General features: G+C 40.6%; 1 protein-coding gene across 1 annotated transcript; it reads right to left on the reverse strand.

Moving 5' to 3' along the window:
* Positions 1–25,403, reverse strand: LOC106659317. Its single transcript, XM_014381791.2, has 12 exons — positions 24,599–25,403; positions 8,510–8,765; positions 7,365–7,564; positions 6,709–6,912; positions 5,010–5,237; positions 3,273–3,535; positions 2,893–3,087; positions 2,519–2,807; positions 2,308–2,438; positions 1,712–2,219; positions 1,248–1,625; positions 1–1,164 (listed from the first exon to the last, which is right to left on the reverse strand). Exons 1-12 carry the CDS (start codon positions 24,666–24,668, stop codon positions 758–760), a joined length of 3,129 nt encoding a protein of 1,042 aa, XP_014237277.1. The 5' UTR covers positions 24,669–25,403; the 3' UTR covers positions 1–757.
* Positions 25,404–27,065: the final 1,662 nt, after the last annotated feature.

Raw genomic sequence — 27,065 nt, forward strand, 5'->3', positions numbered from 1 at the left:
TACACTAGAATATATTTTGTGATTTATTATTTTAATCGGTGTTACATTTTATAACTATGGCATATTGCAAATATTTATTTACAATTTAGAATTACTAGTAAAATATTAACTATTTACCAAACTCGTTCTAGAGTTCTTGCGGTAATAATAAACAAAGTATATAACGATAATTATTAACTTAAATTAATATCACACAGGTAATAATCGCTGTCATCCAACACCTCGTTCTTATCAAGTTTACGGTGTGTATAACCATCTTAAAATAAAATAATAAAAAACATAACTTATGAAAGTATTTTATACTCATGACAGTACACATAAATTTTAATGTATAAAGATCCAACTATTTTCATCGAACCAAGATGTTCATTTTGATTAACAATTTGGAAATTTCCAAATTTTGTACACATTTTCCAATAGTTAATAAAAAAAAAACGTCAAATTTTCACAAATTATATACAAAAATCTTAAACCTAGTAGGTTCATGTCTTAATTTTTATTTTCAATCAACGTAAAATCAGGATGCAGGTGAATCCGATAGGGAATTTGACAACTATTTTCTAAAAATTACAGTCTATGAAAATACTTGTAAAGCACATAAAAAAATGCACATTTTTAAAAGGCACACCAAGTACATCAGTCGCTCACAATATCTCATAACTCGTTTTTTTTCGTAAAATAATGTAAGAGCCCGAGCGAGAGAGCAAAAAAGCTTAAAATTAGTAAAAAATCGTCTCCGACCGTAACGCTCACATTATCACCTGGTATCGCGTACGATACTGGCCGTAAAAGTGCCCATATCCTCCTCGGCTACCAGGGGTATGTACTTGGTGCGAGGGTCGTTTTTCGTCCCGTAAACGTAGGAATTGACCAAATTTCTCGATGACGTCCGCAGTTCACCGTCCGTGTCCGTGGATTTCGGCGAGTCGGTCACACTCTCGGTGAATTCAAGCAGCGGTATGAACTTCCTTTGCTGCTCGGTCGGCATCGTCACTTCCGCTCCGGCGCTCGAGTCATTGATGACGGAGGTCGACGTCGACGACGCGCTATCGAGTGGAGCGACGGCTAGCGAGGTCCAGTCGTCGATCTTCGTCTCGGGCACGGGCAAGTCGGTGTCGTTGCTGCGTGGTGACCAGTTGGTGCCGCTTTCACTTACCCACTCGCCTGTCAAAGCAATGCACAACAAGGATATATTATACTTTATCGATCGCAATCGAGCTCGAGTCAAAGTTGCGCCAATAATTTACCTTCGAGAGATTTTTGCTTTCTACCCGTTGCAGCTTCTACGCTGACGGTAGTATGAGCCGCTGGCATCATCACAGGTATGGGGACCCACTCGTTACTTCCATTCTTTTCTCTGCTTTCGTTCGTGGAACTAGGGACGCCAGGTGTAGTCGAGGCTACAGCGTAAACAATACTGCGTCCACTTTCTGGACTCAAGGTGCTACTACTGCTATCGGTACTGCTACTAGTGCCAGTAGTGCTACTGCTGGCTTTAGGTGTTACAGTTTCTTCAAACTCGTAGTAATATTTCGTGCGACTGTCTTTGGACGAGAGTAATTTTTTGCGTCGTTTTTCTTCGCTCGAATCGTCGTCATCTGTTTCGCGAGTACCAAAAATATTTCCTGTTTCATGTCAAATAAAAAGCGTATTAATTCTCGTTATTAGTGTAAAACTCGCATTTTCCAGATGACTTGAAAGATGAACTTACCCAAGGGTGGGAAATATTTTGGCTTGTCGCTTCTAGCACCACCGATGAAGCTAGGTGTGTACTGCGATATCAGTGGCAGTAGCGTCATGCGCGCGTACTTCTCCGCTTGAGCCAAAATCCCGGCTATTCTTTCCGGCAAAAACTGAATGGTAAATTCTCGCGAGCTCGGTGATTCTTCGGTAACGTCTTGTTGAGCGTCGGACCTCGAGTTCTTAGCTTTTAGCAAAGGTTCCGTGATTTCCGGTAGTCTGAGAGAGCGACCCGCAGGGTCCTTTTTGTGATTTCCATTAGAACGTATGAGCGGCTCGTGCATCTCTTTGGGATTCGCTTGATCCGAGAGCGACGACGAAGACACCAATGAAACAACTGGTGGTATTTGATGCAGACTCAAAGGGGCTCCCAAACCGGAAAAACCTCGACCCCGTTCGACAAATTCACCCACGTCAGCCGAATTGGCAGCACCATCATTCGGTATGTCAAAGTGGAATGACCAGGAATTCGTTGCATCCTGCAAACACGTTCATAAATTATTATTTCGTAATAGAATTCATTTAAATTTTAAGGTCTGAATTCGAAGTTAATAACTTGCTGCTAACCTGGACATGTTTTTGCTTTTCGGATTTATCTCTATCGTAGTCTTTGGCCTTCTCGTTAGCAATTTTGATATTTTGGTCTTTGGTGAACGGTCCCAAACTTTTTTGCGGCACCTCGTTGGTAAAGCCGCCGTCTGTTCAAAAACACGACAAAAAAGTAAGTTTCAACCTGTTCCAAGAATTAACATTTACATAAGTAATTCGAGCAACATACCATGATTCCTATCGTAATTATGCTCCTTGGTAAATGGTCCGATACTCTGTGGTGCTTGCACCATCTCATCCTTGGCGAGCAGCGGAGCGACCGTCATATTCTCGATTTCGGGTGGGACACTGCAGTCACCCTTGAAGAGCGGAAGATAAACCGGTTTGCCAGATTCCAGGATGAGGCCGCGTTTGCAGATGGATAGGACATTGTTGTGAGGGTCGGTCAAGGAGACCTTGTCGACGGACCAGGAGACGAGACCCGACTGAATCCATCCGCTGTACGCCGTGTATTTTATCTGTATGTATTTTTCGGTTATATATGAAATAATATGAAATAATGGATCAAAACGAGGATCAAATTAACTATTCTATCGAACCGACCTCTAAGGCATCGATATTCATGAGCGCTGGATGGGGCACGACGATTTTTTGCAGAATTGCACTAACGAGTAACTCTTCGTCGTCTTTCTTCGTCATCGTGAATGTCTCGTTGATGGCACTATCAGACAATAATGTCACTTGCAATCTGCCGTAACTTTTTACTGGTCGCTCGTGCTTGCTATTGTAAACCTTCACCTGTAATTAACATTGAAAATTACAACGAAATCGGCAAGGAGGTTCGAAGCGTTCAAAAAAGGTTTTGAATCAAAGCAAATTCTCAGAACACGAGCTAGTCAACATATAGTCTTAGCTTACAATTATTCATACCCATCACGACCATGGCATGATAAAATTACAAGAATGGAAAAAAATCAATGTACCTGATACTGATGTGCACAGAAAGGTTCCTCATCCCTTGTCATGAGGTAAAGCTGACCTCTGGCGGGTGACTCGTCGGCGTAATAACCCATGATTCCACACTCCTGGGACTCGGTGCCGCAGGGAAAACACTCACCCTTGAGCAGAGCATCGTAGCCGCCTTCGCATGGAAAAGCAGGAAAGTGGCATTTCGGACTTATGGAGTCGGTGAAGAATTTGTAGGCTCGTCGGTGATTGCACAGCGAGCGACCTTCTACTGGACTCGCTGAAGTAACACAAGGAAAATAAGGTTTTTTAAACGAGAGAATGTAATTGACGCGATGCCTATTACTAGCATTTAAAACAATTATTATTTTACTTATAAAAAAGAGATATACTTATAAAATAGAAATGGACCTCAAAGTGAAGCATCGTAAAACGGTCTCTGATTGACTGACACAGACGGCGACGCTCGACGCGAGCCGACTCGATAATAACTGTCAACAGACAGTCAGTATCCAAGTAACTTCGAAACACAAGTGAAAAAAAGGCTACTTCCCGGCCGCTGCGCAAAGCGAGAAGAGCGACTTTTGGGACACGGGGTATGCAAAATAGCATACAGGCTTAAGCCGCGAAAAAAGAAAGCCCCTGAGCACGTGTTTATTAAACTTACTCTGGGACTTTTCAGTTTTTCGCAGTTTAGAGCAGTAATATACTATCGCACTACGATTATTATCGAGAAAAAATGGCATACATGATGTATCGTTTGACCGTGCAAATCGCAAGATCACTCATAGCCAGAGCAAGGCAAGTAAGTGAACGAGACCGGCAGAGACAGAGATACACGAAGCTACATTACAGCCCTAATGTTCCTCCTTACCAATATACAGAAGAACAAAATTCACCTAACGAAGGTTCACTTAAAAAAATTTTCTGTCTGCGTGAGAAGTGACCAGCTCCGGTCGCGAATCATCGACAACTATTTATTTTCAACAGCCAAAAATGACAAGCTGTCAATTGTAACGAATATTATATGTAATTTCTAAAAATGTTCATGGCCTACTTTTATCAAAATAACAATTATGCAGCTTGTAGTCTGCGGCATGGTAATAGCGTGGGTGCTTATCGCACGCACTCTCGCGTGTATGTACGCGCAGTGCAAGAGGAAAACCACGACGTTCAAAGTGTCAGCGCAGCAACAGCTGCTTTCTAATAATCGTGCAGGCGACACACAAAGGTGTATACATCGATATCTCGCGACTCGAGAAAGTGATGTCGCAGAAGCCGATTGGAAAAAAGTATTTACGATATGTACGTCGAGCGATTATCGTGCTTGTTCCGTATGCCTGCGACTGATCTGCGAGTGCATGCCATGTGTCGAGTATGACGTTGCCGATGCGATGTTCATCATTAAAGATCCACGCAAGCACCTGCTCGCCTCTACGAATACGTGCATTTTAGATGGCGATTACGTAAAAATTCCATTGAAATTTCGCACGTCTCGCTAGAGATCGAAAGTCGCGCCAATCGAAAGAGGGAGATATTGACTTGTCGTGAATGGAATTATAAAATATACCTCCGCTTCATTCTATGGCAAATAGCTTAGCCAGAATAAATAAACGAGTATAAAACAATGATAATTAATTGATCGGTCGTTAATAATTTTTTTATTTTATGGGTCGTACGTCGAACACTAACTGGCTTCGCGAAAGCTTTTGGCTGACGGGAAATTCGAATTGAAAGTTTTCAATGCTACTTACACCAAATGATATCGCTGACCGCGCCGACAAAGAGATTCGTGCATCCAGACTGCATCCTACCGCCGTTTGGATAGAAATCAACGTGGCCCATTGGTTGCCATGAGCCGAGGCCTCCAAGGATCAGCTGCTCACCGTTGCTGTGAATGACGTCGACGAATTTTGCGTCGCTGGCGTCGAGACGAGCTCGAGGGTCTTGGGCTTCGAAAAGTGGTCCGGCTGGGTCGAGGCCTGTAAAGTACGTTTTCGACTGATACATTTTTCGAAATATCTTTTAAAATAACACTTTTACACTGGACAATTCTATCCCGGAAGAGTTGGAAGTCTATCGTTTAAATCCTTGAAATGAAAGACTATCGTAGGTATTTTTACTATTATAATATTGACCATTGTAGAGTAAACTTTTCTAGAAATTTTTTTGTGAAATTGTGTAACTATAACTATACGTAGGATAGAAAGATGACATATGAAATCTCTAATCAGACCTAATGCAAAACTTTTCATTTTAGCAGTGCCCGACTCTCGCTTTTTTACTTTGAACAAGTAGCAAATTTTTCTTTTTCACTTGCTTCATTTTACTTTTTAAATTATAGTACATAATCTCCACATTGTATAGTTCGTTTTTTAGCGTTAGTAGATTTTTTTTCATTTCATTGGATACTGTTCAGAAAACTACAACGACAACAAAAAATCAAGCTTTTTGCCCTGTTGCGTGTGCAATGTTGAAAGTTCTCGTATCTGCCGTATATTTAATTATACCTTATGAATTTATTATAGCATGGCTTTTTGCTATTGCTGAACATAATAACGAGTTACAATTTTATAATAATAAAAATGTAGCTGCGCATACATCTTTTAAGTAAAAAAGTTTATAATATAATCAATTGGTCAATCCATGTGAGAAGCCGCCTCTGCATCGTAAGTTCATTGGCACCATTAGAAAGAAATAAAATTAACTCGAGCGATTTTTCATGCCTGTTTAACTGTAGTTTTGTAACGCTTTAGCCTGAAAGAAAATTCTTAAACTTATAATAAGGCTCGTAATTTACTTTATTTATGCTTTCAGTTATGGTAGACGCTCGGACGCAGCATTTTAAAGCGATATAACGTTACATTGACAAGTATGTTGCCGCTGAATTAAAAAAATATTAACGTCAGTCGTTTGACAAAAAATATAGGTTAGATGAAATCTCGTAAATGAAAAAGGACCAGCTGCGAAAGAGCCAATGAAAAAGTGATTCTCACTGAGAGACAAAGTGGATGTGCACCTTGAAACCTTTGCATGATTTACCGAGCAAGTAGTTTTCTATGAAACCGGTAAAACCACAAATATGTGTACACATATATATTCAAGTGATTTCTCTTTTAACTGTCATAGACTACCAACAAAATGATTAGTGCCTGCAAACTCGATTTATTGATTTTTTTTCTAACGATCGGTGCATCCAAAATATACGTACTACGACTGCGTGAAAATTGTTAATTTTCTCATTCTCGTTTCAACTATTGATTGATTCCATTGAAAAATAAAAGGAAAAGGGCGAGTAACTTGCATGATACGATAAAGATATATATATAATTGTGTAGTTGCGCTAGGATAAATGCATAAAATATAATATTTTTATTGCCGCATATTGCCGTTAATTTTAATTTATTTAAAAGATGACAATGAAACGTGTGCATTAATGTAGGACTCACGAACCTGTAATCCTCGAGACGTTGCCCAACTCGGCTCCTGCGAAACCGGCGACGTGAGCTCCCAAGCTGAAGCCTATCAGATGGACCTTGTCAAGCGGTACGTTGAGGCTACGCACGAGCTTGGCCAGCTGACGGCCGACCAGTCGCGTGTTGGCTGCGGCTCGGACATAATTCGGCACGGCGCTTCCTGGGCCCCAATCGACGCAAACTACAACATCATCGTGAGCACTTGTAAGCGATCGAATTATTCATCGATTTCGATGCAAAGTAGTTGTTAATAGCGAATCCGATTTCGAGTGCGGTGTTTCGCGTATTTATAAGCCTCTGGACTTGGCACAAGAAAAAAGGCCATAGCCTCTGCTATCGACGAGGAGTAGTTCTACAATTGGTAGTTAAATTTAAATTTAAAACGTTGTGTTATACAAGTTCTCGTGTCGAAGGCTCCTCTAGCTTATTGTGAGCAATTCAATTGGAGCGTGTCGAAGTTGAAGTAACGGCTTTTCTGCGCACCTTTACTATACATGCAACGTTCTTATTCGCTTGCATATTTTACGATAAAAATTATCCTTATGAACTCAGAAATTTTATAATCCACGCGAGCAAATGTACGAATATTAATAATTGGAGGAAAAAGCAGAGTGATTAAAAAGGATATGTTACCGATGTTGCACTCGACGACTGCAGTGAGGGCAGCTCGCATCTCGTAAACCCAGACGTGATCGCAACTCGAGCCGAAGCCATGCACGATCACCTTGGTCGGTAGCTTCGGATCGATGGTGTGGCCTGCTTTTTCGCTTATGTTCTCGGCCGGCACCTCCATCGGTATGGATCTTGCCTTGCGGCTTCCGTAGACGTAAAATCTGCAACAATTCAAGGCTTCGTTGTAGAAAATCTTTTAAATAGTTCAACGGCCTATTGCATGTAAATAAAGTGTAAACGTATACCAAGTGCGCTTGTCTTTTTATGCTCTCTTTTTATGGTATCTTGTGAAAAAAATAGACATGTGCATATTTTAATAATATTTATTACTGAACTAAGAGGAAAAATATATATTCAAACGGGTACTTAGCAATGAGCACAAAATAATTATTAGTTACAAGATGGAGAGGATTTCGAAATAGCTTGGCTTGTATGGATTAAATGCATTTTACGTATACTGGTGCAACTGAATAATACTCGATAATAACGTTTTTCTACATCGTAATTTGCTGTAATTAGTGACACTGACGCGCGCATGTAAAGTAAGTGTGTGTATTATTAGATCGTCCCTTAATTAATTTTTATTTGTACATCCCCCATAGATTGCTACAATAAGTCATAAATGGTCTCTGGATAATTAGAATTGAAATTTATAAATAATACTTTTTTTTTAATACTGATATCAAAGCTTTTTTTTACTTTCAAAGTCTGAAAGTATTTATGGAGGTGCCTTCTTACAACCTAAAAAGTTCTCGATTTTTGCAGATTTTTCAGATGCTTCGGGGATCGAAATTTTTTTTAATTTCAAAATTAGATTACTAACTATCAGATTTAAACGCACTTTAAAATTTTTTTTTTTTTTTTTAGAGAAATTTTTACATCATTGATGTACACTTTGGGGCTTAAAAAAGGATTAAAATAGATAATGTGCTCAGAGAGCGAAAAACTTGAAAGCCTCAGACCACCTTAAAAGTTATGAACTACTTCAGATTAGCTCTAAGTTTTTATTGTTTGCTTTTAAAAATGTACGTGTTATTGAAATTTTGTGTACCAATATTGTTATTGGTTACCAGGATACCCCGGATTTGAAATAAAGCTAAATCTACCTGGTGCCAACATCCTTAGGCGGCGAAGGTAACATCTCGAGGTAGCTAAAAGGACCTGTATCCTCGAAGCAGCCGACATCCTCGTAGCAGACTCGCGAAACTTCGCGTCGTCGTCGGCTGTGGCGTCCTTTGCGCTGAGTCTTCAGTTGCCATTCGTTCATCGAGTCGACCACGGCCTTATAGATTTGCGCGTCATTTTGCTCATCCAACGATTCATCCACGAATCTGATGTCATTCGCTGACTCGACATTGTTCACTGTAATAACAATTTTCGTCAAAATAAAAATTCATATTAATCGATTTAAATTGTAATTTTTGATAATAATTCTTATTTACTCAATTTTACTGATACTAGAAAAAATAAAGTATGCATCATTGCAACTTCTATCAAGATAAATTTAATATATATACTTGCGATCGGTCTGAATACTTTGTAGATAAATATACAGATTTTCACAAGGACTCGTTTTTACTCGCATTTACCCGATTCAAATGTAGATCGGGAGAAATCATTAAATTCTCAGAAGTGGCAATAATAATTTAAACGTTCATGCATATACTATATTGATTAATTACAAGTTGTCTTTATGCATGTGCAGATTTTAAATATAAAAAATAACGGGTTGTTTTTATGTGAACTGGAATTAAAATTTGATGAACATAGTAATAGTTTCTGGTGTATTTAAAAGATACACAGTTTGCTATTGAAAATGACTTCCTCGAGGGCGCGAAATAAATAAATAAATAAAATTGATTTATCAGAAATGAGAATGAAAGGGGTACAAATCATGGGATACCTGAAGCAGGCAATGCGTTGGCTACTTTTAAGTTCGAGTTTACATAAGTTTCGCGATGCTTCGGTGACAATAATAAATCTCTAAGTCGCTAGTCCAAATTACTTGAACGTAGAAAGAAAAATATGTATATAACAAATGCTATTCGACAATCACTGTATTATATAATATTTAACGACGCTGTACAGCGGAGAGTTTTTTGATGTTAGTTACGCGGCGCGTGCACTTTAAATTATCGTGAATAAAAAAAGGCTAAAGGATACGCGCATACGCCTGCGAGTGTGTACTGTGTACTCGTGTGCGGGCATCGTTAAACGCGTAAATGTACATATAGAAAATCCACACCAACATTTAATGTAAACAAGGAAGAGAAAAGCACGACTTGTGCAAGGCGCGCGCAGTGTGTGCATTGCAACTTAAAAGTGCACCTTATATATATATAGATACCGTACGTGCACTCGACTGCACACAATGTGTACGTAATAAAAATATATATATAAATAAAGAAACGTCGTCGTGAATTCAAATAATGCACCGGCCGTAGCGCAATGCATTCTGTAGTATAGATGTAGTGCTGCTCGGACGGTGCGCGGTCTCAAGTATGCGGGCGCGTAACGCCGATTCAATCTGAATATTTCAACGGGGCCGCGCACCGTCCGCGTAACTTTTATTACGAAAATTTAGATCTGATAAAATAGCAGATTGTAACGCACACACGAATTTTTTTTTTTTTTTTAGGTAAACTTAAATGTTGATAGCGATAAATTGTCGAGGGGTTGTTACGTCAGAGCGAAATTTAAAGCCCATTTTTCACTGACGTTCGAGCTGAGATGTGTATGCAATATTAACTACGAGCGTGCTCGAAATATCGGGAAAATTCGTATGTTCATCGTTGGAAGAATATAAATTTTGTTTTAAAGTTAACATAGTTTGAGGTAAACGTTATGTTGTTCTCATTCCGGACTGCAGGGTGTACTTGGAGACATTTTTATTTCTCACGTCCAATATTCAATTTCAATAGTTCATATCGAGGGCAAGAGTGTCCTGAAACCTTCTGCTCCATTAAAAGAAAATTCCACTTTACCGTAGTAGAACGAGTCAAACAGAGACTCTATCCCAAATAAACACATTTGTATTTTTTTCGCCTCCCGCGCTTTTGCGCAAACTTACGACCTAAATCTTCTTAGGCTATACGCTGCCGGTCGTGTGCACTTTGTGCACCTACAGACTAGTTGCACATCGCAGGCAAAAAATTCTTATTCGTCAGGAATCCTTACTTGGGCTATTCTATTAATGCCGGTATCAATTTTCAATTTGCTACTTCTTTTGCTATTGATGTCAACGATACTAATTATTCAAAAGCCCTGTACTATCACAGATTGAAAAGATCAAAATGCATACCCCATTTATGTATGTCTTTTATATAAACAAAAATGATATGTTGTACGCAAAATACATTCTAATGCGAAGAAAGGAAAAATCGATGCCATCCACGTGATGAAATTATTCAACCGCTCTACTTTTACTCAGCGTCACACTATCTAGTTCACGATCAAAATCCACGTTCTTTCGTTTCGCGGGCTCCATCATACTTAATCGAACAAACGAAAGTTATGGGTCTCGGTAAAGAGAGAAAGAGGGAAAAATTGTTTAATGTGAGAACGCCGACCTTTATTTTTTGCGTAATGCTCATGAGTCGGGCGCGCGCACAAGAGGCACTTGTTTACGTTTTAGACATAGCGCGTGGAGACTTCAATGGCAAGCTCATTTTAACGGGACAAATGTCATTTATAAAATGCCATGACTGCCTGTCTGGCATGATTTTTTTTTACTTTTCCATCAGCGTTGACTGATACTCTCGCAATGACTTATCGCATACGTACAGGCGCTTGGAACTTTAGTCTCGAAACTGCCCAATCAAATTGCTAATGGCAAGATTTAGCTATAATTCAAGATGTTATCAGCGACCATTTTTTCACAATTTTTCCTGCAAATACCTCATCGACCACGTGGAATTCCTTAATGCTTTTCCGATATAACGGTCCACCGCTTGAGGCGAATTTCAACGCCTGCAAAAAAGACAATGCCATTTAGAGAGAGAGAGAAAGATGAAGAAAGAGAAACAGCACGCACGAGTGTTTAATGTATTTCTTTAAAGTAACACGCGAAATTAACTGCCTGTACCGTTTTTCCAATCGTAAACAGGTGTGAAGTGGTCGGTGTCACAAGTATAAACAAACGACTGCTCCGAGATACAGAGAAAGTTTGCATTTTGTTTGGGTTAGGCACTCTAAATTGTGTTGTCTTTATAATAGATGATTGACTCATCGAATAATAATCGATAAATTTCCTCTGAATACAACAAATAAAATATGTCAAATTTATATTCATGTATCATTCGGTTCTTTAAAGGTTTGTTTTACCGAGTACGTGTTAAATTGTATTAGATATATATCATAAAAATATTTGTCGTCGATAGTCATCCATGTGTTTGCTTTCAAAACAGAATTGAAAACTTGGTTGGTATAATTCTTACGCTCGTCATTTCACACATTTCATCTATTATATGTAATGCACAGGATTTTATAGTATGACTTTAAAAGTTAGCAAATAATTGCATTGAATTGAATTCAGTCATGAAATAATGACGTCTAAAATTACCGCAATAATTCTCAAACTTTCGTTTAATTTATAGCTGTGTGCTGTATGTAAATGAGAATGATAATATTAATTTACGTTTGAACATGTCTGAGTACACGCCAGTAATAGCATTTCAAGTAAAGACTTGGTTTTCACTCTGGCAATTGATTTAGACGAATACGTATAGTAGTCGACAAACGAAAAAGTTTATCGGCATATGAAAAGGCGCTCGGGAAATAACGGCACTAATTACATGTAGCTTTATACGAGGCCAGGTTCGATTGTCGAAAAAAGGCTGTTGGTCCTTCTTTGAGAATTATACCACCTACATACGTCTATGTTTGACCTCAAAAAGTCGAAAGTTCATCGAGTCCCCCTGTTGTTTGTATACACACGTGCTCTCATCCTCGCGCCCGTACATCATTACAGATTTTCGCCTGACCTAAAATCCAGCTACGCTCGTGGTTTTTCGCTTTTATCTTTTCTTACTTATGCATATATCCGCATCTGCCAAAAGTCGGAGAGCTACTCTCACGCAGCGTAGCTCGAAGCTCCTCACAAACAAAGAACCGGAAATAGGAAGCGTGTATAAGTGTGTGGCGGGTAAACGCGAAACGACGAGTACCGATCGAGCTCGCTCGATGCCATGGCTACGAGCCGCGTGGGCAGTTGCTCTTATATCGGCATGGCATATCGAGATATTCGAAAAGAGATTGCATCGAGCGGTGCCAACGTCTGCTAGACTTCTTTTCCGAGAAAGGCATTTTTCTTCTCGTTAAGCAATGCGAAATTGCTCGAATTAGAATAATTTGTCGTGTAGTCGTAGCGTCATATCGTTGTGTATGTAGCTGCTGCCAGTATATAAGCAGCGCAGAAAACTCGTTACAGTAATTGTTGATATTCATTTTTTCTTTTTGAAAAGTCATATAGACAGGCAAACGAGGATCGGTCAGTGCACGGACGCGATGAATTTGCACGCGATACGTGTCGCTAAAATGAAAAGAAAGTTGAAACTCGCGTTGCGCTCGAATGTCCGATCAGCTGTGCGCTGTCTATAATATACGCCATCTAACTAAAAATCATCCGTCGAAAGGTATTACGCGCAGACACATACGAGCATTATAATCACTTTTCCTTTTGGTTATACCGCGATGATCGGTGGCAACGATGCGCGTACACAGACCTAATCGAGCGACCAGCTGATACGTATTAAAGCGATCGCCGTGTATTATGGTCAATTTAAAGTATTTACGAGTCGAGTCCAGTGTTAGTGGTGGTGGTGGCAGCGGCGGTGATGGCAAAGTTGTTGTTTTTACCTAGATACGTCGTGAGCTCGCCTGGCAGACGTCGCGGTATTCGGTGAAAATTTGCATGCCTATATGCGCGCTTCGCAGTTTGCACGAATGAAATCAATTTTTAAGCACATCTTTTATGGACTCGTATTCGCGTGCATAGTCTCAGTTGTCTTGTTATTATTGGTACATAAGTACGAAGGCGATACACGCTCGTCCGTACGTAGACGACGGAGAGAAAGTTCTCATCTGGATAATGCCCGGTGCGTGCGCTTGCTCGAGTACATATAGAGCCACGCGATGTCACCGAGCCGATCGCACAGCTCTATATTATATACATGGATGTCGCGCCCGCGAGAAAGGATAAAACAAAAAAATCGCAAGCCACGTATATAGGCGTAGGATAAGAAGCGAACGGTGACGCTGCATGTGCACGCTGGCCCGAACAAAATTCGCCGACACGACTGCACATACGTACGCAACAGCCATGCCCCTAATTACGTCCATCGGCGCTATAGCGCAGCGCGTCTAGCGATTATCGATTTCGTCACCTTTGCCGCCTGGGGTATCCTCGCTGCTCTTCGCGGCCTTGGAAAGCGAAATGTGCAGCGCTCCTTGCACACCCATGCATATCAGCGCATTGAAATGCAGTAGCAGCGGCAATCCACGCGATCCACTTATTAGCCTTACAGAGCTCGAGCGACTTTTCCATTACGTACATGTATACCCACACCTGCAGACACGCACAAGACATCTAGAGAGGCGGTAGTGCTGTTGGCTTGGCGCGTTCTCGGTCTCTCTCTCTGTATATACTGTATGTGAGCTCCGCGCGATTTTCTCCTCATCGGAGCTCTATCTTACGCCGCTACTTATATGCCATCGGCGCCTCGAGGAAAAAAAGAAAGTTGCAAGCGAGTCGCGCAGCGCTGCGCCACCGCCGCGGCTGCTCTGCCGCGCTTACACGCGAGTTAGCTGATATAGCACCTATAACTGGCTTACTTGCTTTTCAAAATGTCATTTTAGGATATCGCGCAGAGATACTCATACCGGCAGTGGTAGCTCTTTTTTTTCTCTCTTTCTCTCTTCTCTCGGAGTCGACTATTCATCATCTGTAGCAGTTGTTACTTACCTACTCTATACATTGTAAAGGAAGACTTTCCAATGAGATATTCTATGTATCTCTCATTCTATAGACTTGATTCTCTCTCTTGTTTGTGGTATTCTTTTTTTCCGCTCTTCTATGTAAAAAAATACTCGGATAAATTTCACGACTATTGAAAACTTGCGTGCTAGCAAAGCTCAACACACAAGCTTCGTATTATTTTTTATTAAATTTTTTTAATTTCGATAGGAAATTCGTTCTTGTAATTATACAAATTTTCTGTTGAGATTATCTGGCCGAAGCGAAATGTATAATTCAGCATCGATGCGTCGAATCAGCCATGTAGTTGAGGATCGCTGCGACTTAGGAGCATAAGTCTCGCATACAAAGTATACACAAGACGCGGTACACGCGTACCACTCGAGCCATGGTATTATCTGGAGAACTAACATTTCACCCGTACTCATTCCCACACGATATAGCGCAGCAGCAGCGGCCAACTTGCATCCATGCACTCGATGCTACCTTAAAGGAGGCACCATAAACAAGGATAATTCCAGCGCGCTCGCAGTAGACCTACCTGCAAGACACGAGTCTTTCGTTATGTGCGCTGCACACGCGCTGAATCACCTGTCTCGAGTCGCGCGCTCCAGCCCGCAAGGAACACACTGACCTCTCCAAACGAATTGCCACTTTGGCGCGTATTAATGCCGTCTCGAATGCATCATTACACGCATCATTGAAATCGTAATCACAGGCCGTATGCAGCGGCCAACGCGCGTGTATAAATGCTCACTTTTTTCGGCTTAAGCCTCGGCGTGTATTATGTATTTATACGTAAAACGTTAAATGGGCGCGAGGCGAGCGTCTGCATGTATGTGCAAGCGCTTCGAAATCTAAGATGACACAGTTTCCACTAACCTGGTACTATAAGTGGTATAGAATACGGAGTGGTGCGCTCGAGCTACAATGTTGCGCGGGCCGTGTAAGAGCGCGGATGCCGCGTGCAACGGAGAGAGAAAGACACAAAAAGGTTACTGAACTCTTTCCGCGACCATCTAGTCATAAGCTGTGCACATACACACCTTCGACTTTTTAGCCTAGAGTACATCTTGATTGCGGCCCACAAGGTAAGAGGAGCTAAGAAATCCACTTGCAACTGCCATTGTCCTGTACCGTAACTGCAACGGAGCAGCTTACTTCGTGTGTACAGTAATACTCATAGTTATAATCTAAAGTTACTCTCGCGATGAAAGCTTTAAACCCAAAACTCCTTGGCAATTAATTTTCTAAGCCACCATAAATTTGTTTTTCACTCTTTTTCTTCATTGCTACCGTTAAATAAATTTATAGTGCACGTTTTAATTCCTATTGTCGTATATCAAACTGCGTAAAGCTAGAGCTTACAAACGTCATTTGTAACGAGATATATAGACGTTGCCTCGGAGTGCAGGAAAATGATGTGAAAGTAAATATAATAATTATCATCGCGGCAATTCACGCTTGGTTGTAAATAATGTTTTCGAAATTTTCATTCACCACTGCGTGTCTTGCGGACACTTTTGCCCCGTGGCCGATTATCCATATTGTACCCTCATCTGTGGATAGTCCAAGACGATTTAATTAATTTTTATACCGATGTCCGAGCAAACACTCGTATAAAAGTACATCATATACGTATCATTTGATCCTAATTGGTCCATTGACACACATATCGAAGCTGCAGAAAATGGCTGTTTCCACTAAATCCCAACCCAATTATTTAATTGGCAATTAGACCGGCCGAGCGAATTATTCAAGCAATCCAAGTGCTCGTACGAAAAGTAATAATACTCGAAAAGAGCCTGTAAATACATTGTAAAGCCAAGATGAAATTAAAATAATTTGTATGAATCGATACACGGTACAGCCCGGATTTTTGCAATTTACTTCCATATACGCACGCGTGCCGGTTCACGGCACGCTCCGCAACTTACAAACGCTCACTCGACCGACAGCCGAGCCGAGAATATTTCAATTACGCGACAGCTCGATTGCGAGTATATCAATGTTTGCCGAATTGTCCTGCCACTTTTGCTCTTTTGCAAACGATAAATGCACCTATACATTTCGAATTACATAATTAATGCAATAACGCGTGCCACGAAAATATCTCGAAAATTCAGCTGACTACAAAACTGACAGCTGTATGCTCGCGCACTTACTTTCGAATGATAAATCGCGATGGGTGATAGGCCGCAACAACTAATAATGATTTAAAAAAAATACCGTGCTTTGCAAAAGAATCAATTTAACCCGCGTAAAAGATAAATTTACGAGCATTTTCACAATTTTTCTCCTTTCAATACTCGTTTAAAATATTATCAAGCTCGAAGAATAATCCAAAAAATTATGCAAGTGCTCTGACTGACTGCAGATAAATTACTCCTTCTGATGCTTGGTCAGGTGTCTCAATTCATAAATTTCTGAGACTTGCACACCGTGTAGCAGTTATCAGAGGCGAGTATTACATACGTGTTCAAGCGATAAACATCAACATCGCGAGATTTATGGCATTTTCTTGTCTCGTCTTTATTTTACAAAAGACGGTGGACAATTTTTATCGTTGAAATTATTGATTTATCAGAGGCGACTTACGTAAAGAGGTACAAACAGTGATTTTGCATCCACTCGAGCGAAGACTCGTTCATACAGGGATATATTAAACTCAACGACAAGGAGCTGGCCAACAGAAACTGCGCGATATTTTTTTAATGAACGATGAATCGCCGCGCGCATGGCGAAAGCTACGTACACCAATCGAATGAACATTCACTTTTCTAATTATATTGACCAAACTTGCGCTAAGAAAAAGACCGGATTTTTCATTGCGCTCGCTGCATTACATAGGCCTGTTATCAATCTGGTTTTTCATAGACCTTTTTTCAAGCAATTTACGACGGTAAATCTTGTAAAACTAATCATTAGAAACAAAAGTTGAGCTTCAAAAGATTTTTGCGATTCACAGCTGTCACGACACCGATGATAGATAAATCCATAATTTTTCAACATCGAGCGACGACGAAAGAATACATTTACAAGTTAGCAACGAATGGCGCGTGCAGCGCGTCAATAGAAATTTTCCGTTAAAAAAAAAAGTTTCAAGGCACTTTCAAAGCTGTAGATAGCTTTTAATATCCCATTAGATGGGTGAAAAGTAAAAAGCAAGCAAGATTATACAGGTGCGTATTCGAATGAGCAAAACGAGTATTGAAATATGCGCGTGGTGGTTACGAGGTGGTACTTGAAAATCGATTGAAAAAAATTTCGCCAGGATGTATCTATTTAAATATTACGGCGTAGCAATGAGAAAATTACGTGGGTTTTCGACTTTTCAACGATCGATCCGACGATCATCGACTGTACGATTTATTCTCTGTAGGCATCGATGCAGTGGGTTTTTATTATTACGCATCATGATTGGCGCAATCAAGAAATCAACAAATTCACACCGATATCAATGAAGCTCCGATAGTTATTATTATTAAACGCCTGGGCAATCACATGCAGCTATAGAAGGTAATAAGAAGAAATGTTTGAGGATATCCGCGTTAATGGCCAGTAGCAGAAACCGACGAAGAAGCTGAATGCGAAGACGTTTAAACTATCAATTTGCCGGGGAAGCCGCCAGCATGATCGATTAAACGGGTATACGCTTACAAGATGCACGCGCGTATACATAGCACAGGCGAATTCACGCATCGCCGAGTGATCCTATCGTGGCAAGGACGCGCTGCGAGTACTCAATTTTCTGGAGAATTTCTGTCGTCGTCGTCGTCGCTTTACAATGAATCGCTCGCTATCTACACACTCGCGTGCACTTTCTCCTCGGCTATTCTTCGGGCGTTTTCGCCACGGTGAATCCTCGCGTGAAGGGCACTTGCGACGAGGGGCCGTCTATTACACACGCAGTTCGGACTCATTCGTCCAGGGCGTCATTTTGGTAGGCTGCGAACTGTGGTGTGCGGTATGCGTGGCATGCGCTCTCGTAATATCGGTATGTGCAGATACAACCACGAAAAAAGACTCGTATCGCTCACACGAATCTGCCGGTTCGGAGCTCGTACGCCGCGGCGCACAAGCTGACGCGTATACATCGCATCGCGCTCGAGTGTCGATCCCACGAGCTCGTAATCCCGCGGCCTTTTTTTCCCTCCTTTTTTTCGCGTCCGCTCGTCGGCACCGTTATATTACATATTCAGCTTGTATAGACGCGCGCGCGCGTGTATGTATAACTTTGAGAAAACTAGATTACGAGTTAGCGAGTCAGTGGCACACGCGAGAGAGCTATATATTTCTGCAGCAGCGAACATGATGTACCGGCGTCTCGATCGGCAGTTCCTTTTTGAGGCATCGGCGCGTCAAAGTATATAGAGGATCCTCGCACGGCTAGGAGCCAAGTGCCGGGACACGACGAATTGCTCATGCAACTGGGCCACCGAGCTATCTCACGCCGCAGCCTCGAAAAGCAACTTGAGCCGCGCGCGCCTCGTTAATATACATACAAACGCTGCACGCGCCGCCGCCGCCACTGCACTGCGCGTTTATTCCTACGCTCCTACTGTGTGTATAAGGAGGGCATCGTGGATAATTGTGAGCGACTCTTGGATCGTATAATGCGCATGCATGATCCTATGGTACTGCGTATTTTTTCCCACGGGATTTTCTTTCTTCTTCTCTTTCTGTGCTGCGCACGAGGGGTCAAATAAGTAAGTGCAGTCGAGTCGGCACGCGTCAAAAACCAGAATCAAAACGTCAACACCATGCAAAGGTGTACGACCTACTTTGGTCTGCTTGTATAAACACGAGTGATCGTGGTGAGAGTCCAAGTAAAGTTAAGATTTGCTGCTGCTGCCGTAACGATCGTACCTTTGTATCCGAGATGAGCTTAATTGTTCATTGGCAGAAATCAATGTTGAACGTGATATCGGTAATTTTTCTTGCCACGTTCATCATACAGTCATGCATCGATTATCAAACCTCTCGTACGCATGTTTTTCGAACTTTTAAATATATGCCTCGATTGCTGTACAAGCAAAGAAAGTTTACAAGATCTCGTATTGTTGAGCATTTGAATTTCGATACCACTCGCTTCGATCGAATCGATCGTTTCGCGCAACTAACGATCTAGCTTAGCGTGTGCAGACAGCGATCGCTTGGATTTGCCATTTTTTAGGACATCAAAACGGTGTAACTACCTGAACTTTCGCTTTTGAAACACGCATCGGTGTACCAATTGAACACATGTATATTTTTTTGATAAACTCATTAGACTATGTTGATATACGAGCGGGCCAAGTAATTGCACGCGGCTCGCAATTCCCCGGGTACATAAAATGCTCGATGAGGAAGAGAAGCGGAAGCGATCCAGCTGCCAAGATCGGGTAAATCCCAATGGGCAATAAAGGTGCGCGGGCCACGATCGACTATGCAATGCATCGATACGTATCGAAACTCAATTTGTACGCGCCCACGAGAAGGAAAGCAAAATTATCCATTTCTCTTACGATCGCGAATCGATCATATGCGTGATTTTTTCGTCTGTTTTGATCGAGGGGGGAGAGCGAGTGCGGCGCGTCGCGCGTATTGTCTTCCTCCAAAACTTTCTGTTTGTCGTACGCGGGAAAGTTGCGCGGACCGGTGCTATCGCTACGTATTATACACACAAGAATCAACTCGACGCAGTGGCAGCTCGGGTTGGTCCGCGCACTGCAGCCCGGAACGGTATAATTTTGTACCCGCGCGCCCGACGCCACATGCGTGAGACGTGCCAACTCGCAAGAATCTTTTTCAACGTCATTCGCTCGTTTTTTTCGTACTTTTCAAGCCCGATAATCACTTATGCGAGTTTGCGTATAAGAAAGGCGCACGAGATTTTTTTATAGTAAAAGTACGATGCGATTTCGATTTGTTCAAGTTTCGAAAGCGCCCAGGACGCGTAGCTTAAATAAAATATCGATGTTTTAAAAAGTACTAAGAGGTGACGGTACGTCTGCCAGGTTGCTAGTAATTAAGGTACAATGCAATTAGCGATCGTAGCGCTTTCTGCAAATAGACTTTAGTTCGTTCAACTTAGAAATCGAAACTGCGCCTATAATATAGCTTACAAGAGCCGCGAGGCGCTCGAGCGAGCGCGATCGAACGCGCAATCGTCGATTAAACATTATTATTGCGGCGCACGCCGCGTATTTACGAATATAATTCCTAGCCTGTGTGAAGTTCCATGGAACCGACGAGGAAAAAGCTCGCCGCAGTGCACTTTACTCCGTTTTGCGGCCGATCGAAAAGCGCCTACTTCGATACTTTCTCGCGAGTTTAGACGTTTTTACGCGCGGATAATATATTAGTATAATGCGCTGCTTCCGCCACATATGCCGCGTTTATACATTATAACTCATTATTGATCGAGTACCGTAAGATACTCGTCGCATCTGGCATCAAAGTTTTTGCACGCGCGTAACCGTAGTAGTCAAAAACTCGCTAGCTTCTTTGAATCGTCACGCTTGCGTGACTAATCCGAAGCTCGTGAATGGAACATCATGAGCTTTGATGCAAATTGGATACGTTTCCTGATGCTAATCTTATACAGCAAGACATCAAGTAGCAAACCGAATTAGTATCCCATTGACCCTGCTCAAGAAGATATTATATGTTTCAACGATCGACCTGTTGGAATCGATAGTCTTTTGATAATGAACATAATTGTCAATCGATCATTGGTAAGAAATTGCAAGCGTCGATTCAGTTAGTTCACACATCATATTTTTGCGGTAACAATCGAGCTCATAAAAAAAAACATATTTCTAAATTTCCCCAATTTTCTCTCACTGCTTTACAAATTAACTGCTTTATAATAAAATTGATGTAGACCCATTCGCATGTTATTTGCTTATTTACGTATACAAATAGCTTGTATCGGTAATATAATTTCTCAACGAGGAAACAACACTACGGCACTTACCGATGTCAAGGTTGGAACATGTGTAAATAAATACAAAAGCATTAAAAGCACGTACATAATGCGTTCTTGAGTTGTGTAGTTTTTGTCTTTTCTTTTCTCAAACCTCGTCTTCGTTGCAAGGTCAATTTTTGCTTTCATATCCATGGTCAAATCTCAAGGGTAAATTTAAAAAAAATTAAAATTCATATTTTGTCCGTCTAGCGACAATCACGACCAAAATTCACATATTCGAGATACGGTACTTTTAATGAAAATTAAATCATCGGTAAATATGTTAATAGGTATTCTTATGGTAAAAAATTAATTCAATATATTCCGTGCTCTTAATTTCACACGTGCAGAAAAGTTCGACGCTTTATGTATCTTGCGACTGATGTGCGAATAAAATTATTCGTTGACAGGCACGATAATGGAAAAAAGTCAAACAGATTATACATGTACGCAGGAAGGCGTGATGCGCGTGAGTCCACGTGAACCGGTAAATTATAATCCAAAGTAAATTATACATTCGTGGTATGGATGAGCCGACACGCAAGTACTTGTTACTTTGATTTGTTTCGCTTGACATGGCATAAAGCTCAATCTTCTTCGTCAAAAAATGTAGCATTAAAATAATTTTGTGAAAATTTTAGTGTAGATGGATTTGTGGCAGCTGACGTAGTGGATGCATCCGAAAATTGGCAAAAAGACGTAATAAATTTGTGCAAGAAACAGTATGAAAAAAAAAATAAATAAATGTGATCGGTATGGCATATTCATTAGTCTTTTTAAGAGTGCACATACGATCGCATTTTGATTTCACATATAAACTGGATTAAATTTTATATAAATATAATATACTTTCTCGGAGGAGAAAGCCATGAGACTCACTCATATCTAGGGAGAAAAAGCTCGAGATTTTAGCGGCAAACTTTGTAAACGTATCTTTCCCTCTTTTATTTTCATTTAAGCATATAATAATGAATTGACCAAGTGTTCAGTGTTTAACGTATCGACAAAGCGATGTGATATGCACTATCGGAAATTTTTGCTTTTTAATGTAGAAAATGAATTGATAACATTTTTCGAGGTGAGTATTTGCGCTGCACCTACATTATTATCGTGTAATGCTATGATTCTTTGCACAGTAGCATTGAAATTTTCATGAGTATCGGGTACAACTTTTTCTTCTTAAGAACAATTCGGCTATATTATCACACCTCGGAAATAATTTGAATACGATTTTTTAGTATATATTGTAAAAGCTCGCACACGCAATAACAATAAAAAAAATTGGCCGCGAGATGCTTTCACTGATGCAGTAATGCAGTTGTTACGGATCGTGGTTCTTGTTCATCACAACATACATTTATGTACATGTATTCTGCATGAGTGCAGTCTCGCAACACACCAAAAGAAAATCTGTATGTAGAAAAGTTAAAGGAATTTTTTACTTCATTAATTAACTACCAAATGACCATTTTGCGCTTGATTGATTAAAAGAATCCTTTTGACGATGAAAATCATTTTTGTCGCGCCATTTCTTGTTATATCCTAACATAATGTTCGATTGACATTTCAAAAGAGTAGAAACAATCATTTATATTTGTCAAATTTATTGTTTCCTATAAAATGATTTATTTGTTACCAGTAAGAAAATAAAGCTGCATTATTTTTGTCAAGTTTCACCATAAGGTGTGAATGATAGTTGGGGCTACAAGTGCAGTTATATGCAATGATAGATTGTGGTCAGTTAGCAAGAATAATCCAATATCAAAAAGATACCAGGCTCATATGAATATTTTTTACATCTACATGATAAAAAAAGAGAAATTACCATTAAAAAATTCTATAATAAAATTAAGCGCGACTTCAAGTGTAACACAAAAAAATATCTCGTGTTCATGTAAACGCTTGATACCGGAAACGGGCCACCTACGTACGATACTTTTTAATATTTATTACTTTTTTGTTGCAAGTTTATTATCAAGGGTCACCTAACGATAGGCAATAGATAATGACGTCACAACGAAATAATCGTTGCAGTTTGTCAAGGATAATTACTGGTCACTTATCATAATTAAGGTTAAGTAAGTCACGTTGTTCACAAAAATTGCACGAACGAAAACTCTTGTCGTATATTATTTCAAATGCCATAATACTCTTTAATGGTAAGATGAGTTAGTACATTTGTACTGAGTTAATGAGTTCGATAATATGAAATAAAGCAAACAATCGTGTCGTTTCGATTGTTTTGATGTACTGTCAAGGAGATAATTCCGTAACTTTTATAACTTTGAAATTTATTAGCAAATAATAATAATAAATAAATTTACTCATTTTGCAGTGCGACACTCGTGGGTAATTTATTGTACTGAGCGAGGCACAAACGCATGACCACACATATTCGCATTAAACGAGCATAGAACAATTAACCTTTTACAGTAAGACTATCAGCGATTATGACAAGTTCGGGCGTCTTTTTGATACTTTTTTTTTCGGTTGTCGAATAAGTACCGGCTGAATTGACTAGTTGTACGCTCAGAAAGCATTTCTACCCGTATGTGCGTCGCGTGAAAGTGTGACGATGAAATTTAAGGAGAAGCTCGCAAAAATCGTCGGCTTTGATAATCACTAAGATAAATGTCCAAGGATAAGGAAGATCTCACGTTGCGATCGCATGGTACATTCGTGCAACATGCATTCTACCTTTTGTTTTGTAAGATGGTTTGTCCTTCCATTATTGTATATTATACACGTTGCCGATGTAACGGTAGTGCAAGGATATACCTCTCGAAGAAAAAATAATAATAACTAGCATGCATTGTCCGCGTACTGTTGAACATTTGCAGCGGCACCGGCTTCAAAGCCATGCAAATTTACGCGCCAGAGTGATTTACGTTCATTTTTTTTTATGAATGCCATAATCTTAATATTCCTGACCTTATTGTCAAAGTCTATTTTCTCGGATACATTGTTGTCCACGTTGCGGGTTAATATTACTTTTTATTAGATTCTTGAAAACCCTAACAACTAATGTATTGCCGTTTTTAAACTTTATTCATTTAAATTATAATTTTTACAATAGAGCGTTAAAAGTATTTGGTTTATGCGACACGTTGTTCAATTATATTTGACAACACAGTTTTGCGAGCTCTATCAATCGAAGTAAGCGAATTACTAATAATTATAACCTCAGATCACCTCTCGTGTTTATCTATTATTTAGTCTCGACCGGCAAACAATCGAACGAAAAGATTCAAGTACGATAAAAAAACTTACCTAGAGCAGTGAAGAAAATCGGAAGCACGAAAAGGATGAGCAGTAATTGTTTGCCGGTCATCTCAGGCATCGACAGCGGCACGTCCTCTCCAAGCGTTGATATCACTCGGAGCTCACTCTCGCATTTTACCCAAGTTAGTCGAGCTCCGCGCGTTCTATCTCTCTCTGTCAATCTCGTTGGCCGCGAGTCGCTCGAGAGCGCGCCACATTCGAAACACTCTTCGAGAGTCTCAGTCGTCGACTCGGCTGGCGCAACGATAATCACTGAAAGTTATCACCTGCGAGGACGACGAGTCGCGAAATCGCCTCAGAAAGAGTAACAATGGAAGTGACTGCGGGGCGAGAGCAGACAGGACAACGGCGCTGGCGGGTTTGTGCAGTCGAGCGTCGGTTTCAGTTGGAAGATCACAGCCATTACCGAGTCCGCGTCTCGTCGATCTTTTCCTTTTGCATTAGCACATCACACCGTACGGGAGATTTTTCGATTCAGGCACGACTTTTTTGAACGCGATTAGCGTCCGAACCTAGCTTGGGTATCCTATGTATTATTTGTAAACAAACCGTCGCTGTGCCGTTGCTCAGTGGTGCCCGGGCGTGGAACCGATTGTCTGCCTTATTTACCAATATATGTCTATGTAATTATCGGTAAGAGACGGTAAAAGGCTCGAAGTAATGGAACCAGAGGAGGGCCGCGCGTGCGAGCCGCTAGCGAGCCAGACGGAGACTGAACTTAAAGGCTTGGATGTGTATATACCTGCGGAAGAGAGAGTCGACCGATCGACCGAGTGGTGCGGCTGCCTCGTGGCCTACTATAACAGAACCGACTCCCACTTCCTCGCCGAGTCTCATTACGTGACCCCACCACCTTTAGCCACTGGCTCTTGATGTACGAACTGCTGCTGCTGCTACTCCTTCTGCTCTTCTTCCAGTCTCGAGTGCGTTTGAGCCTCTTTTTTCGTGCAATGCTCCGCGGACGCTGCACACCTACCTCGACGACCAAAGCCTACCGTGAAAAAATACAATAACAGGACCTGCGTAAAAGCGACCCTGAATGTGGACAATGTGAATGAGGAGTTTGCCGTCTTTCTGTTTGACTACGCGTTCATCGAGAAGACGTTTCAAAATTTTCAGCCTCGATTTTGTCATTTTACGAGTTTAAAATATATTTGAAAAAGGTTTTGTTGCAACTTCTCGCTTGCAGATATTTCGCAAAAATCTTCGTCACGGTTGAAAAGATCCGTTGATTTTTCAACGAACGCGCTTTAAATATTTTTATTTTCATATGGTAAACATCTCATTTATTTGTATGCGCTAAAAGCTGCGCGCAATTTTCAGTTCGGCGATCCATTGTTGAACATGAGTTAGGCAAAGCAATGACAAGCGGCGCGATTATTTTATGGATGGTCCGTCCAAATGCAATCATTTTTAGCGGTATAATTTAAAAAAATAAATAAAAAAGTAAGATTATAATTTTCATTCGATTTTTTCATGAGCGAAGACGTAAAATTTTATTTATCACCGAAAATAACGCCTGAAATAGCAAACGAAAAATTTACATTTTTAAGCAATGAAAAAACGTACAATTTATTATATACAAAAAAATCGAAAAAGAAGTACTGGCGTTTGCGCTGCTTGAAACCTTCAAACGAACCGCTAATTCATGTGGCTTTTTTAACGTCTTCGCTGTGAAAAAAATTATTTAAAAGTGCAGTTTATGGGGTGCACGGCATTAGCGATATTTTTCTGTGTGTCGTAAAAAATTCATAATAAAAAGTCGAGCAATCGCGCTTGAGAGCAAATATCTTGTCACGCAATTCGAGCAGATCTCGCGTCTCGACGATCAGGCGTCGACAAGCCCCGCATGTCCTTATGCCAATTATAAGAGAGGATGGAAATTATACCGAGAATCGCGCAATCACCGCTGCGGCTGTGTCTCTCCCAACGTACACGTTTGTAAGTATATATTGACGCCACAATGCATAAAGATATCCTTTTAAACTCAGAGGCAAAAACGTACTCAAGTCCTACTATATTAATAACAGGAACTTGGACATGTTTTTGCCTCTGAGTTTGAAAAGATATCTTTCTGCGCTGAAGCGACAATATATGGAGGCATCCAAATGAAAAGTCCATGGCAGCACGAAGAGAAACGCCTGGTACGTGGCGCGTGGTCGTGCATAACAAAGAGTAACGGTCTTTTATACATTTGACGATGCATCACGCGGTGATACATAATATGTTATCTTATATATAATACATAGATACATTACATGTATAGAGCGTAAAATTTGGACAGCTTTTTTTGAGAAACGTAGACGTCGCTTAACTCCTTGCATGCACATTTACTATTGTTCAAGATTTCACGCGGCAATATCCTAAAAACAGAGAATATCGTATAATATATGTATGCACATAATCAAAGAAAAGGCAATTGTGACGGCGCAAATTGGCTGGTGCACATTTTTGC

Source organism: Trichogramma pretiosum, unplaced genomic scaffold (genome assembly GCF_000599845.2).
Source record: "Trichogramma pretiosum strain Unisexual culture from Peru unplaced genomic scaffold, Tpre_2.0 scaffold16, whole genome shotgun sequence".
Lineage (NCBI taxonomy): Eukaryota > Metazoa > Arthropoda > Insecta > Hymenoptera > Trichogrammatidae > Trichogramma > Trichogramma pretiosum.